Below are 16534 nucleotides of genomic sequence, written 5' to 3' on the forward strand. Positions count from 1 at the left end.
CCAGAGAACACAGCTCCCTGCCTACCCAGCCACCCCCAGCATAATGGGCAATTGATAAGACACAGGCCAGGGTCAGGCCAAGACGAGCAGCAACGTGAGAGAGAGGAGGAGGCGTCAGAAAGTGCAAGCAGGGCCTTGGGAAAGCCCACCCCCGGAGCTCAGCTGACGTTCTCTTGGCCGTGTGTGTGTGCACGCGCGCGCGCGCGCGCGCGCACACACGTTGGCTGCAGGCCGCTTGCTGGCTGGGTTCTCCATAGATCTAATCGTAGATCTAATCATGGGTTGCCTTTTGGAGTCATGTCTGGCTGGGATCTTGGGTGCCTTACTGGGTGACAGGGACCTTGACTGGGTCCTGGCTGTGTTCTTGGCTGTTCCTGCAGCAGCAGGCTTGGTCAGGCGTGGGATGGATCTGTGTCTCTGTTGAGCTTTGAGGTGGGGATTGGGGACAACTTGAAGAGGCTTGCAACTCATCCTGATTTCTCACGTCTCTGCTCTCCCTCAGGGAACCACCCCCAGGGCAGCAGGCTGAGAGGTGCCCACAGCAGACCTGGGCCCGTTCATGATCCCTCCCTCCTGCTTGGTTCTAAGCAGCCCGCCGTGTGGTAGAAGGTCAGGGCCCTCAGGCACCACTCTCCTCCAAACTTAACACCATCCCCAGGGGAACAGACTGTGGACCCCCGAGCCTGCACCTCATTCACTGACCAGGCCCGGAGCCACTGGGTGCAATGCAGCTGCCAGGACTAACAGGTCTTGTCCCAACTCTGCCCCTAACTTGCTGTGATCTTGGCCATCCCTGCCCCCCTGGGACTCAGCTTCCTCATGTGTAAAGGGGCCCTCTCCCTCTGACGCACTATGCGTGGGAATTCCCTGCTCCCAGTTCTCAAGGATGCCCCTCTGGCTGGGGCCTCAGTCTGTACCCGTGATGGGCAGCACGTGCTTAGTTTTGTTTATTCTTTTGGCAAACATTTCTTGCAAGTCCAATGCTTGCACCAGAAGCTCAGAGTCTAGTCAGAAAGGATGAAGAGAGATTTCCTGAGCACCCACAATGTGCTAAGCCTTTTAACAATACTCTGTTCACGAACATCTTTTCAGTTCTGTCTATGCATTTAATGTGCACTTTCACTTGCTCCTTTTTTCACTTGATGTTATACTGTGAGCATTTCCTAGTGTCATTAAACCTTCTTTAAATACTTTAATGACTGCCTAGGAATCCCTGATCTGGCTATACCCTAATGAATGTGACCTATTGGACATTGAGTTGTTTCCAGTGACTTTGCCAATAGAAGCAGAGCTGTAAAGTCATCTGTCTCCGTGTTCTCGCTCTGTGTGTCTGATTGCTTTCCTCAAAGTGTGATTGCTGGGTCAAAGGTTGCTCCTTTTTTAAGCCCTTTGATATCTATTGCTAAATTGCCCCAGGGAAGGTTGTACCAGTCCACACTCCCGCATTACACAGCACTTTTGCCAAGAGGATGTTGTCTGTTTATCTGGTTACATCTTTGCTGCTCCACTTGTTCTCATTTTAGGAGAAACCCAGGTAGGTAGGAAGGTAGGCTGGTAGGTGAGTCCAGAAGGCTTCTGTCAATGGGGGTTACCGTGAGGACAGGCAGGGAAGAAGAGAAGCTTAGAAAGTGGCCAGTGGGAATGGAAATAGACCTACCTCCATGGTTCCCTACCCTGGTGACAACTGCCATCGCTCAAACTCAGCCCCTGCCGCTGCCACCTGCTTCTCTCCACTCCCCGCACTATGCTGCGCCTTCTACCACCGTGTTATCTCAGTGTGTCTGTCCTGATCGCTGCAAGTCGCCTTCAAACTCTGCAAGAGAGAGGCTCAAAGTGTATCAGTCACCACCCACAAGGAGCGCTCCTACCGGACAGTGTCCTGCGCCGTGACCTCATGGCCCCTGTCCGACAGTGTCCTGCACCGTGATCTCATGGCCCCTGTCCGGGGCTTGGAGATCTGGTCTCTTGTGGCCCGGGGAGCAAAGCCAAAGTCCAAGGCCAAGTCTTCGTGAGCACGGGAGCCCTTCTGACTGCTCTGCCCACCTTGCTGATAGCTAAAACTGGAGCCAGGTCTTCTAACTCGTAGTCCAGAGTCTCCCACTCTGACAGAGATGAAATTGGGACAGGGAACAGTGTGAGCAAAGGACCAGAGGTGGGAATACCTGGACAGGAGACGAGAGAGAGGATGAGGCGCCCATACTGGATGTGTCTCTCCTCCCTTCTCTCAGCCCCCAAGCACAAGGGTGGGCTTGGCAGCTGGCACCAGAGCCTGAGGCCACCGAGCTGTAGTGGACTCAGGCCAGAAGGACACTGAGCAGGGCAGGGCCTCGCCATTCCCTCCCTGGGGCTCTCAGGCATGCAGTGGGGGGTTAGCCTGGCATGGCTTGCTTGGGCAGGCACCTGCTCTGTGGGCCAGTCTCTCTCCATACTTGGACCACAACATGTCCTGTATCATCATCAAGCCATCTTGGGGACCAAAGAGGAGGGGAGAGAGGCAAAGTCCTGGGGCCCCTAAACACACAGTCATTCAGTCCAGCCCTCCTGGGATTGGAATGGGACAGAGGCTAACTCATTCTTCCCCAAAGGCCCCCTGACCTCTGCTCCAGGCCAGGCTTTTGCACTCAGGACCCAGGGAGGAGGCAGGCCTGCCTTCAAGAGCCTCCAGCCTCATGGGAGAGGCAGACCCAACCATGGCTCGACCCGCGGTGAGGCTTGGGCACCAAAGTCTTCTGTGAGGGGGTGGCACTTGGGCTTGAAGTGCGGGGGAGTGGGATGTTTGATGGAGGGAAGGGCATTCTAGGCAGAGTCACAGCTTGGGTGAAGACACAGAGGTAGGGAAAGAAGGGAACCAGGAACAGGTCAGGTTGGCTGGAAGGAAGGGTGTGGATTGAGGTTGGGGGAGGTTGGGGAGGGCCTTCCTCAGAGGCCACAATGTGAACATCACCCTGTGGTCAGTGGGAGTCATGGGAGGCTTTTGAACAGGGCAGATCTGAGTTCAGAAGGGTTGCTCTGAGAGCCACTGGAATGTGGGAAGAGGCAGTGGCCGGAGGTCACAGCTGCCCAAGCTCACTCAGTCTGAGCCCCAGCATAGGACTCGGGCTGGAGGCATGATGGTCCTCTCCCAGAGGAGCTGTGGGTGCTGGAGTCCGCCTAGAGCCCCACTGTGAGAGGCAGCATGGCCGACTGGAACAGTGCGGATTTGGGAGTCAGGCTATGGGTTGGAATCGCAGCTCTGCCCGCCGTTACTTAGCCTTTTTCACTCTTATAGGGTTAGCTATGATGTAATGCAGAAGGTTGTGGGCATAACATGAGATGGCATATAGCCCACTTGGCACAAGGCGGGTCATCAGTAAACAGGAGCTGTGACCATTTCAATTCCTTCATGGGGAGGAGAATGATTGGGCCTCTGGCAGGGCAGCGGGCAGGCCGCTTTCCCAGCAGAGTCTTCTCTTCTGGCTGGTCTAGGGGCTCATACAGGTCCAGCTGGCCCAGCTGAGCCTGTGGAGGGAATGTAAAGGGCCCGACCAGGGCCGTGCTGCTGGCCAGTGGGCCTCGTCACCCTTCCCAAAGGGTGTGGGGTCCTCCAGGGGCCAGGCTCTCATCCCTGTCACAAAACGGCTGGGCTGAGAGGAGAATAAACTCACAGACCAACTGCCTGTCCTTCTCTTTTCCATTCCCTCTTTCCTCCTTCGAAGAAGGATATGAGATGACTTAACATAAAAGCATAGGCACCATGAGATAAAAGATGAACACCGGAAAAAGTCAGAACCATGTAGCTAATTGGGAGAGAAGAAATTAGATGAAGGAACTGTGTCCAAAATGTCCATCAAATTTTTAAATGCTTTTTTCTTCTGATCCAGTAAACCCACTTCTGGAAATCTACCCTTTGGAAAGACTAGGACAAAAGCAGAAAGCTGGAAATCATCTGAACATCTTTCAACGGGCAACTGGTTGAGTAAATTATGATACGGTCAAACAGCAGAGTTTTATGCAGCCACACACACAATAAGAGAGACATATTAATGTCACAAAAGTTAAAGATGGATAGTTTGGCTAATGGCTATGTTTGATTTGGTCCACATAATTTTTTTAAGCGTGAGCCAACATTTAAAAGCCAAGTGATTATAAATTTGCTTACAAACATTTAAAAATCAGGTAATTATACATAAACACCCAGTTTTCAGGTGACTCTTGGTCTCCATTCCTACTGCACACCAAAGCCTAGAGCTAAGGAGCGGCCACCCCCTTTATAGGAGGCATGTGCTCTCCAGCCCTCACCGTCCCCCTACTCCCTGTTGCCTCCCTGACGCTGAGGCTGGGTCAGCACAGTTATCACTGTTCTTGTAGTGTAGTTTTCCTTAGGGAAATATTGCACTGTTCCTTGTCTTTATCAAAAGCAGAGGAACAAAAGGTGGACTAGAAGAGCCATGTGCCCCAAGGAAAATGAGAGGGAGTCTATTTCTTTGTAGAAATGAAGACTGTGCCTCCATGTTTCACAGGCAAACCCTGAGGCACTTTACTCATTTATTATTTATTATTATGCATTATTTATTATGATGCTGATACGTTACCCACCTGGCTCCTATGGGCATTTTGCGTTTGCTACCCTTGATTAATATAATAGTAACAGGATCCTTTGTTTTTTCCCTTGGATAAAAAGCAACAGCAGCAACACCAACAAAATAAAACTTAACTCCTTGTATGTATATCTGTATAAGCATGACACAGACACACTAGATTTACCTAAAAAGGTAGAATGAAAGAGGGCCTGTGACTTTTTATATCATATCCTTCTAACTTGTCTTGTATTTCTCAGAACAAGTGTGTATTGTTTTGTGATTTTAAAAGAAGATTGTAAATGTTAAAGTGAAAACTTTTGGCTGAGGGAAGCTTTAGCAACAGATCGTAAGACTTATCTCTGATTCTCTTGGCGACCCAGGTGAACAGGTAAATGCAGGGGAGCATGAGCCTCTAGAAGCACCCACAGGAAAAGCCCACCTTTTCTGGTCTGAGCACCAGAAGCCTGTGCCAGGGAAGGGAAGAGAGCTACCAGCTGCCGAGCTGTGTCTCTTGGCTGGGCTGTCTCACGGAATCCTCACACCTGTTTGGGAGGTCAGCGTCCGTCCTCCCATTTTTTTTTTTTTTTAGCAGTTTTATTGAGGTATAATTTATATGCCATCAAATTTACCCATTTTAAGTGTATGATTCAATGATTTTTAGCAAATTTATAGTTGCACATACGTCACCACAATGCAATTTTAGAACATTTCCGTCACCCCATAAAGATCCTTAGTGCCCATCTGTGGGCACTCTCCATTCCCACCCCAGGCCCAGGCAACCACTAATCTGCTTTCTATCGTTCTTGCCTTTTCTGGGCATTGCTTATAAATGGAATCAGACAATAGGTGGTCCTTTGCTTCTGGCTTCTTTCACGGACCGTGTTTTTGAGTTTCATCCATGTTGTAGCGTGTATCAGCACTTGGTTCCTTTTTAGAGCTGCAGAGTATTCCAGCATATGGATATACCACATTTTGTTTTTCATTCCCCATTTGATGGATATTTGGTTGTGTCTACTTTTTGGCTATGATAAATAATGCCACCATGAGCATTCGTGAGCAACTCTGTGTTGGGATGTGCATTTTCATTTCTCTTGGGTAGATACCTCAGAGTGGAATTGCTGGGCCGTACAGTAGATTTATGTTTAACTTTTTGGGAAACTGCTAAACTGTTTTCCAAAGTGGCTGTGCCATTTTGCATTCCCACCAACACCGTATGCAGGCTGCAGTCTCTCCACATCCTTGCCAACCCGTCGCACTTTAAGATGGTTAAAACGGAGCTGGGAGGAGGGTGACTTGCCAGGTCACACAGCGGAGTGTGGCAGAACAGGATTTGAACCCAGGTTGACCTGACTGCACAGGCTGTCATCTTTGCCCTGTCTACTCGTGCACATGGACTTTCACAAAGTGCAGAGGTTGGAGACTCTGAAGAGGCTGATGACTAGGGTCTGCCAGGCTGGGGTCCCAGGATACAGGGACAGGGCTTGGAGAAGTCTGAGGAATGATTGGAGGGGGGCCCTCAGCGGCCCTTGGCTCATGCTTCTACCTGAGGGCACTGGGCTCTAGCAGTGGCTGTTGGCGGGGCCTCAGTCTGGGGAGGTGGCAGGGGATGTGGTGGATGCAGCCAGCATGGTCTTGACCTCTGCCAATACACAGGGCCTGTGCTGAGTGACCTTCTCTCTGCCCCAGCCTGCATTCCCAAAGGCTGCCACGCCCCTGCCTCACATATTCCCTTCTCCTGTTAGGGCCTGAGTATGATCCCTCGTTCCTCATTCCCGGCCCCCACGGGAGGAAGGCCATCTCTCTTGTCTCAGCCCCAGGATCTTTACCTCTTTCTGCCAACCTTGGGGTCCACACTTACCCTAAGAGTGTTGACAGGGAAGGACAAGGTCATCCAGTCCATCTGCCTGCCTCAGGGAAGGGCCAGACACAGGGCACCCTGTTGCTGTCACCTCAAGATGGACATCCGACGAGATGGGGCCTCTCCATCTCAGTGTGGGTCCGGCCAGCAGGCGGCAGAGCAGCCCCAGTCATCCTAGTCAGCCCTCACTCCCGCTTCCACTCATCTTCTTAGAATGACCACCCTGGCCCCAGGGAAAGGAGGCCCCGAGGACAAAAGATCTGGACAGCCCATCCAAGCCTCCTTTGCAAAGAATTTGGAGAACTTGGATTCTCCAGTTCCTCCAGGAGGAAGAACAAAAGTATGCATTTATTGAGCACCAACTATATGCCAAGACTCTTGCACATACACCATTTTTTTGACCATCATATCATCTCTGAGAACTGAATCCTCACCTTTCCCCTGAGAAAACAGACTCAGAGGTTAAATGGCTTGCCAAAAATCTCACACACTAAGATGGTAAATCTCTGTTCCTGCCTACCACACACACAAAGTAAGCTTAAAGGGTGAGCGATGCCCCGGGACAGTGTCTCAAGAGTGAGCAGTGGCATCAGGCAAACCTTTCCTGCTATGTGACCTCGGGGGAATGATTGCATCTTTCTGAGCTGCAGCTGCGCCATCTGTAAAATGGGGCTACCAGACCCAAGTTGCGAAGATAGATGAGACCCCTGTGTGAGGGATTCAGCATGGGGCCTGACACTCGGCAGGAATGAGCAAAGACTGCTTTACTGTCTCCTGGGACAGGGAAACTTTTCAGGCTGGTGATCAGAGCTTGCTGGTTTTCCGTCTCCTCTAGCCCCTTGGGAGGGTTGCTATCCTTGATGCTTTGACTTTCTGTCCAGTTGGGTCTGTCCCCAACCCATTCTTAGGAGGCAGAGGAACAGTGGCAAACCCGAGGGCACCTTGAGATCTGACAACCCTGCTCTTCTTTTTTTTTTTTTTGTGAGGAAGATCAGCCCTGAGCTAACATCCATGCCAATCCTCCTCTTTTTGCTGAGGAAGACTGGCCCTGAGCTAACATCTATTGCCAATCCTCCTCCTTTTTTTTCCCCTTTTCCTCCCCAAAGCCCCAGTAGATAGTTGTATGTCATAGCTGCACATCCTTCTAGTTGCTGTATGTGGGACGCGGCCTCAGCACGGCCAGAGAAGCGGTGCGTCGGTGCGCACCCGGGATCCGAACCCTGGCCGCCAGCAGCGGAACACGCGCACTTAACCGCTAAGCCGCTGGGCCAGCCCCAATCCTGCTCTTCTGAGGCAGCCCAAACTCCACTACCCACTGCCCAGCCTCAGGGGGCAAATTCCAGCTGTTATGAAGGCAGCAAAAGGTCCAGGCTCCTCATTGTCCCCAAGGCCTCCATCTCTCCTCCAACTATTCGCACTCCTCTTCCTTGTTGCATCCCTAAAGCCTTGCCCATCCTTCAAGGCCATCAGACCTCCTCCTCCATGCGGCCTCCTGCCTACCCCAGGCCCCGGCTTGTCCACCAGCCCCCGTGGCCCAGTGCCTAAGGCATCTTTGGGACCGGGGGGCTGGGAGCTCTGCCAAGGGGAGGACCAGGGGTTCCCTAGGGACAACTCAGGCCGGCATGATCCAAGCTGTGGTCTCCCCTACCCTGCAGAGGAGACACTGTGGACGACTCGGGCTGACGGGCGGGTGCGCCTGCGCATGGACCCCAGCTTCGCACAGCCTCCCTACACCGTGCATCAGATGTTCTACAATGCCCTGGACAAGTACAGGGACCTCAGCGCTCTGGGCTTCAAGCGCCAGGGCACGTGGGAGTACATCTCCTATTTCCAGTACTACCTGCTTGCCCGCAAAGCTGCCAAGGGCTTCCTGAAGGTGAGGGACCCCTCACGGCGCGGCCTTTCTCCCCCCCAGGCCTGCCTTCCAGCTCTGGGCCCTCACAGGCCTCCTCCCTGACCCCCACACCCACCCCAGGCCAGCCCTTAGAAATGACAACTGTAAAAACCACTACCATTTATCGTGCTAACGGTGTGTGCTGGGCCCTGGTTTTACATTGACTGAGCCCTTACCACGTGCAGGCACTTGATACGAGCTTTTCACCTGTGATCACATTTTAGGTGGCCCGGGAAGGCTGGTGTGCTGGGCAGAGAGACTCCCTGGGAAGGCCCTGGGAGGGGCAGCAAGGGCTGTTGAGTGACTGATCCCCTGGGGCATTCTCTGACTGGGCGGACCCCTGGAGGGTGGTCCCTGAGATGGGCCTGCAGGGTCCCCTGCGGTCTGGAAGGGGGCTTGATGGGAATGAGAGGCCCCCTTCCCTGCCCGGCTGACCTGCCTGTCTGCCTTTGGCCTGGAGCTCGGCCTGGAGCGGGCCCACAGCGTGGCCATCCTCGGCTTCAACTCCCCGGAGTGGTTCTTCTCGGCGGTGGGCACAGTATTTGCAGGGTGAGTGGCTGGGGTAGGGGCAGAGTCTCCAGTGGGTTGGAGGTGGGCAGAGAGTGGAGAGAGGGTCATTATCGCTTTTTAGAGCCCCGCCCCCAACATCCCACCTCTTCGCTGGGGCCCTCTTCAGACCCAACTTTGGCCCATTCTCTGCCTGCGAAGGCTGTGCTAAGCTGGTGTGGGAGCCCTGCCTGTCCAGGTCTGGGAGCTTTCTGGGGCTGGCTGTGGGTGGATCAGGCAGGGGACTGGGCTGAGGGGGAGGCCCTCTGCACCTGCCCAGACGAGAATCCTCCCGGGTCTTCTGCAGTGGCATTGTCACCGGTATCTACACAACCAGCTCCCCTGAGGCCTGCCAGTACATCGCTCATGACTGCTGTGCCAACGTCATCATGGTCGACGAGCAGAAGCAGCTGGAAAAGATCCTGAAGGTTTGGGGGAAAGGGGCAGCAGGCATGAGGGTCAGAGGCTGGGTGTCCTCGTGGACCTCTAGCTTACAAAGGACTTTTCCACTCTCCCTTCCAGTGTCCTCCCTCATCCTCAACAGCAGCCCCCACACACATGCACATATAGAGAAAGGCAGGGCAATGGCTATCTACCCATTTGCCAGGTCAGAAGACTGAGGCCCAGAAAGCCCCAGGGACATGCCCTAAGTCACCCAAGAAGTAGATGATAGGGCCTTGAGCTAGGACTCCCAGCCAGCCTACTTCCTCCCAGGGCCTTCCCTTCAGGGCAGGATCTCCAGTGAGGGTGCTGGGTCCACGGCCGGGGGAAGGGTTGTGTGCACCAAGTGTGGCTCAGGGCTCTGACACCTTGAGCACTCAACTCTGACTCTCAGTGGGGAGTGCGGGTGGGGGCAGCCACAGGGTGGGGGTTGGGCCAAGCCAGAGCAAGTGCTGCAGAGTTTTCTAAAGACAAGAGGGGCATAGCAGGAGCTCTTGAGCCAGCTGGGTCTTTTCTAGGACATTGATGATGCCTCCTGATTCATTTTAGACCTGTCATTGACTGGCTCTGTCCCCACATGCACCTCATTGGCATGTGGTGGCCTGGGGACACCTCTGTGCCCCGGCTGCACTCGGCAGCCTGTGAGACGCTCCCTGTGTCCCAGAGGAGGCCTCTGGGATTGACTTGTTGGCTTGGCTCTGGGTCTGGGGATGTCACCTGAGCCTCAGCTCCCCCGGTACCTGAAGGTGGGAGAAGTGGTCTCCAACCTTCCAGAACTGTGGGAAGTGGATCCCCAGAAGGGCCAGAGCACGCGCCTTCCCTCATCTCGACTGGGGCAGGCCCAGGCCACAGCTCAGACCCCCGAGGCAGGACCACTTAGAGGGCATCCCCAAATCAGAGTATGTTTTAAGATAGTTCCCTGAGTGAGGCCGGGAGCAGCCCAGGCCAAGAACGGCTGGTTCACAGCGAAATAAAGAGAAGCGCTGGGAAAACCTCAGAGCTGCCCAGGCGAGAGCACAAATACCTCTTGACAGGGTCTAAGCCGAGAGGTGGCCTAGGGCAGTGGTCAGACACACAGATTCTGGGGCTGGACTGCCCGAGCTCAAATCCTGCATGGCCTTGTGGAGGATGCTGATGGTGACAGCAGCCACCCCAGGAGCTGTTAGAGGTAATTCTTAGGCACGTACCTGGCTCTTGGTGGGCTCCTGTATTAGTTTGCTAAGGCTGCCCTGACAAAGTACCACAAACTGGTGGCTTCTGGTGGGTTACTGACAGTCCTTGGCATTCTTTGGCTTATAGCTGCAACACCTCCACCTCTACCTTCCTCTTCACATGGCTTTCTCCCTGTGTGTCTTCATGTCATCTTCCCTCTGTGCATTTTTCTGTGGCCAAACATCCCGTTTATAAGGACACCAGTCATATTGGATTAGGGCCCACCCTGAGGACCTCTCTGAAACTTGATTTCCTCTGTAAAGACCCTATTTCCGAATAAGGTCACAATCTAAGGTACTGAGGGTTAGGACTTCAACATATCTTTTTGGGGGACAGAATTCAACCCGTTGCAGTACCGTATAAGTGCTTTTAAATTATTATGTTGTTAAAGTCTTGACTCACAGGAGAAGAAAGAAAGGGGCTCTTTTTAAAACTTAGGGAGCTTTTGGAGCTCAGAGGGACTGGGAAAGGAGTCTCATCCAATGCCCACCCTCTCTGCATTTCACACACGAAGAAACAGACCCAAAGGAGAAAAGGAAGGTGTCAGACAGGCGGCCCCGCAGCTGGGTAGTAATAACAGTAACGGGGTGCTGTTCATGGAGTGCTGGCTCCACCTAGTGCCTGCAGACATCACTGCAGGCCTGAGAGACGGGTCCCCACCTTACAGGCGAGGAAACAGGGCCAGAGAGGTGAAGTAGGGCGTACCCCCATCCCTCACAAGTGGCAGTAGAGGGACGGAAGCTCAGTCTCTTTTTATTCTGGGTTCTTATGAGGGAACCATAAGAACCATTTGTGAGAGAAATTGAGGGAGCAGCATCTCCATGGGGCATCATTTATATAGCACTTACGAAGTGCCGGGGCCTGCTCTGAACACCCTAATACAGCCACTGAGGCATAGCGTACCCTCCGCCTTGAGGGGGTGGGGTGCTCAGGAGGGGGACTGAGTCTGGGTAGGGAGACGGCTGAGTGACCCCAGGGTCAATACCCCGCAGGCAGGCCCGGCTTCATGGGTGACCTGTGCATCACGCAGGGCCCTGTGCTTGGTTTAATGCTCTGCTGTTGCCAGTCTTAATAAGTTTTGAACAAGGGCCACAGATTTGCATTCTACACTCGGCCCCACAAAGCACGTAGTCGGTCCTGCCCACAGGTTCCAGACCTCACTGACGGTTGGCTCCAATCCATGTGAGTGCTCCCTCTTTTATGCCATTTGAGGATTATTTTGAAAACCCCAAGCGCTTTGGACCTGCTTTCGTTTTACTATTAAGGGTTTATCAAACAAACTCACTTTATCAACGCAGGGATTGTCTTCCTCCTTGTGGGGTCTTTTTCTGTCTCCTTTTGAACCCTGTGATTTCAGAATCTCTTATTCTGAATGTCTCCATTCTGTCTGACTTGGATAAATGCTTGAAACTGAGAAAGGAGATATGGGTGTGGATTATGCAGCCCAAAATGAATTGCTCTGAGAGACCAAGGTGAGCCCCAGCTGTCCTCAGCGCTTCCTTTGTCACCCGCCCCACCCCAAGCACTCAGGCCCCTCACTAAACAGAAAGGGACTGTGTATTTAGAGAACAGTGGCCAGCCAGCAGGGATGTCCTGTCACTGGCCTGCCCAGGCGCCCTAGGACTCAGTGGGGCCCTGCTTTCCTCAAGTGTGGAGGCTTTGTAGACCCAGAGGCTCCAGCCCCAGCCCAGAGCTGACCCAGGTTCCCCTAGGCCAGCTTTGCCTGAGCCCTCGCTGCTTTAAGATTTCCTTGAGAGCTAAGCTGGCAGGGGCCTCAGCTGCCAAGTCCACAACGGTTAGCTCTTCTCAGCCTCACCCACGAAAGTCACCCACTCCTCAACATGGCTCTCATATCAGAATACCAGGGTGGGGAGGGCAGTAGAGCTTTTAAAAGGCCTCCAATAGATTTTGCCACGTACCTCAGGGAGCTGACCACCTCTGCATAGATCGTTGATCTATTCCAAATGCCCTCCTCCAGCCCCATTTTACAACTGAAGAAACTGACCCCCAGAGTTAGGAAATGTCTACCCTAGGAAATTACTTAAAATAAAATTTGTATTATGAAAGTTTCCAAAAAAACAAAAATAAAAGAGTTTAGTGGACCTTCATGTATTGATCATCCAGATTTAATCATCATCAATGTTTTTTTATCACATTCATTTTGTTGATTCACCCTTTTTGCTGAAGTATTTGAAGTCAAATCTCTGACGTCATATCATTTCATCCCCTGAATATTTCAATTTGAATCTCTAAAGTATAAGAAATTTTTCTTAAATAATCACACTTTATCACATCTAACACAAGTAAAACAATTCTTTCATATCATCTAATACTCACAATATCTTTTTACAGTTGCTTTATTTGAATCAGGATTTAAACCTGGCCCACATGCTGCCTGTGGCGGTGCCTCTTAAGCGTCGTGTGTGTGTGTGTGTGTGTGTGTGTGTGTGTGTGTGAGAGAGAGAGGAAGATTAGCCCTAAGCTAACATGCGTTGCCATTCCTCCTCTTTTTGCTGAGGAAGATTGGCACTGGGCCAAACATCCGTGGCCCTATTGCTCTACTTTATATGGGACACCATCACAGCATGGCTTGACAAGTGGTGCGTCGACGCGCACCTGGGATACAAACCTGCGAATGCCGGGCCGCCAAAGCGGAGCGTGTGCGCTTAACCACTGCGCCACCAGGCTGGCCCCTTAAGTGTCTTTTAATTCAGAACAAAGCCGCACCTTTCGTTTCCCATGGCATAAACCACTATGGTCCTGGACCAGCAGCATCAGCGTCTCCTGGGAACTTGTTAGAAATGCACATTCTCAGGCCCCACCCCAGACCTACTGAATCAGAAACCCAGGGTGTGGGGCCAGCACACTGTTTAACACGCCTCCGAGTGATTCTGACACGGGTTCAAATGTGAGAACCTCTGCCGTCAATATGCTGCGGAAACTAGGTCAGCCATTCTGAACCATGTCCCACATTCTGGATTTGTCTGACTTCTTCCTCACGCTGTTGTTCAACTTGTTCCTCTAACCTCTGTACTTCCTGTTAGATCCAAAGGCTTGATACAGTTCCAATTAAACATTTGTAGGCAAGAACACCCCGTAGGTGGCACTGTGTACTTTGTGCTGCACAGCCTCCAGAGGCACAGGGTGTCAGCTGGTACCCTGTGTAGTGATGCTGAGTTTCGTCAGTGGATTCAGGTGGTGGCCACCTGCTCCTCCCCTGTGAAGTTCCCCATCAACCTTTCTCTATTGACGATCTTTGCCTGAATGAATTATTTCAGGAGCCATGGAAAAACATTGGTTTTCTAATTCGTCAGCTAGGATTCTTTTCCAAAGGAAGAATTTTCTCTTATCACCTGGCGCTGTTTGCTACCCGAAGCACCCTGTTTGTGCAGAACAGCTGTGGTAGACACAATAATGGTATATTTGGTGAATGTTCCATGTATATTTGAAAGAATGTGCATTCTGCACTTGTTGGGTAGAATGCTCTATAAATGTTAATAATGTCACCTTGGTTGGTCATGTTATAATGCTGTTTAAGTTATTTGTACCCCTATTGATTTTCTGTCTACTTGTTCTATCGAATACTGAGAAAGGGCGTGTTGAATCTCTAGTTATTATTGTGGATTTATCTATTTCTCCTTTCAGTTCTATCCATTTTTGCTTCATGTATTTTGAAGCTCTATTATGTACATACTTATTTAGATTCTTATGTCCTCTTGATACATTAATCCCTTTATCATTGAGAAATGTCCCTCTTTATCTCTGGTAGCAGTTCTTGTTCCAAAGCTCCTTTGTCTCAAATTAATATAGCCGCTCCAGATTTCTTATGATTAATGTTTGCATGGTATGTATTTTGGCATTGTTTTACTTTTAACCTATCTGTGTCCTTGTATTTAAAGCAAGTTTCTTGTTAGACAGCATATAGTTGGGTCTTGCCTTTATATACAATCTGACAAAACTGTCCATAAATCTACCAGTCGGCTGTTTCCTATTTGTCCCATCTGTTCTTTGTTCCTTTTCCCCTCTTTCCTGACTTCTTTTGGATTGAGTTTTTTGTTTTTATTCTGTTTAGTTTTTTGGTATTCCATTTTTATTTCCACTGGCTTATTTGCCACCCTTCTTTGTTATTATGTTAATGCTTGCTCTAGGATTTGCAATACACATCTTTAACTTATCACAGTCTACTCTCGAATAATATTGTAACATCATAATATAGTATTATACTACTTTACAAATAATGTAGGAATCTTACAACAGTATACTTCCACCTCTCCTCCCATCCTTTGTGCTGTTGTCATCCATTTTACTTCTATACAGGTTATAAACCCTACAATACATTGTTTTAAACAATTATTCAAAGAAATTTTTAAAGAAGAGAAAAATGTCTTTTATATTTACCCACATATTTACCATTTCTGGCACTCTTCATTTCTTTACGCAGACCCAAGTTTTCATCTGATATCATTTTCCTTCTGCCTGAAGAATTTTCTTTAACATTTTTTACATTACAAGACTGATGGGAACACATTCTCTCATCTTCTCTTTGTCTGAAAACATGTTTATTTTTGCCTTAATTTTTGTTTTGTTTTGTTTTGTTTTTGTGAGGAAGATTAGCCCTGAGCTAACATCTGTTGCCAATCCTCCTCTTTTTGCTAAGGAAGATTGGCCCTGGGCTAACATCCGTGCCCATCTTCCTCTACTTCATACGGGACGCCGCCACAGGATGGCTTGACAAGCGGTGCATTGGTCTGCATCTGGGATCCAAACCTGCGAACCCCAGGCCACTGAAGCGGAGCTGTGAACTTAACCACTACGCTACTGGGCCGGCCCCTGCCTTAATTTTTTTGAAAGCTATTTTTATTTGGTTTAAAATTATGGGTTGACAGAGTTTCTTTTTTTCTTTCAGCCTTTTAAAGATCACATTCCAATATTTTCTACTTTGCATAGTTTCTGACAAGAAGTCTGTGATTTCTTATCTTTGTTCCTCTCCGCAGAGCATATCTTGGTTCTCTGGCTGCTTTTAAGACTTTTTTTCTTTATCACTAGTTTTCAGCAATTTGATTATGTTGTGTCTTGGTGTGGTTTTTCTTTGTGTGTATCCTGCTGGGGGTTCATTGAGAGTCTTGAATTGGTGGATTTATAGTTTTAATCAAATTTGGAAATTTCTCACACTTGTTTTCAATTTTTAAAAAATATTTCCTGGGCCTCCAATTACATATATGTTAGACATCTTGGTATTCTCCCATAGGTCTTTTTTTTTCTCCAGTGTCAATGCAAATAATCAATAATCAATCTATAGTAAAGAACAGAAGAGAGTTTTAATTGAGCCAAGCTGAGGACTATAGCCCAGGAGAGCAGCCTTCACAAAGAAAGCAAGCACTGCAGAGAAGGGGTGGTTTTTTGCACGGTTATATACCATCTCGGAACAAAGAGACATACTTCAAGCATGACAAGGGTACATTCTTTCAAGATTTCAAGGAGACATTTTGATACAGATTGGCATGTACACAGCATAGCAACATGACACTGGTGTTATAGGAAGGGAAACTTGTACTGGTTTTGGCATCACAGGGAGGGAGGCGTCATCTTTATCTTCAAAGAGTACGTGTTTTACTTTAGGGTAGTGAGTTAAAGCAGATGTGCAATGTACGTTTGACAGGCTGCAAGTCAGGCTACGCTGGTTAAAAGCAAATTTAGGCCAAATCAGGTTTAAACCAGAATAGCTTCCTCATGCATCTTAGTATTTTAAATTTTTCTTACATGACCAGTTTTTTTTCCTTTTCTCTGAACTTCATTTTGAGACTTGCGTTTAAGCCTTTTCAGGGCAGATTTAGGTAGCCTTTACTCTAAGGCTAATTTCACCCCACTACTAAGCTCTGACCCTTTTGGAGTCTCTACTTAATGCCTCATGAGGTCCTTCCATTCTGGCTGATGGAAACGTGAATTCTGGCCCCATCTGCGCTCTTGTTTGTCTTCTAGCCCCAGTCACTCTTCTTCCTCCAGCTTCACGGAGTTTCACCCTGT

The 16534-nt window shown here is 50.0% G+C and overlaps 1 protein-coding gene across 3 annotated transcripts in view; it reads left to right on the top strand.

Moving 5' to 3' along the window:
• ACSBG1 (acyl-CoA synthetase bubblegum family member 1) overlaps window positions 1-16534 on the top strand; it is a 57229-nt gene that overhangs the window by 26719 nt on the left and 13976 nt on the right. For all 3 annotated transcript variants that reach the window (XM_058542182.1, XM_058542184.1, XM_058542183.1), the window contains 3 exons: window positions 8073-8293; window positions 8772-8860; window positions 9165-9285. In XM_058542182.1, the coding sequence (XP_058398165.1) occupies window positions 8073-8293; window positions 8772-8860; window positions 9165-9285 (431 nt within the window). The remainder of the gene's footprint in view (window positions 1-8072; window positions 8294-8771; window positions 8861-9164; window positions 9286-16534) is intronic.

This window comes from Diceros bicornis, chromosome 5 (genome assembly GCF_020826845.1).
Source record: "Diceros bicornis minor isolate mBicDic1 chromosome 5, mDicBic1.mat.cur, whole genome shotgun sequence".
Taxonomy (NCBI): Eukaryota; Metazoa; Chordata; class Mammalia; order Perissodactyla; family Rhinocerotidae; genus Diceros; species Diceros bicornis.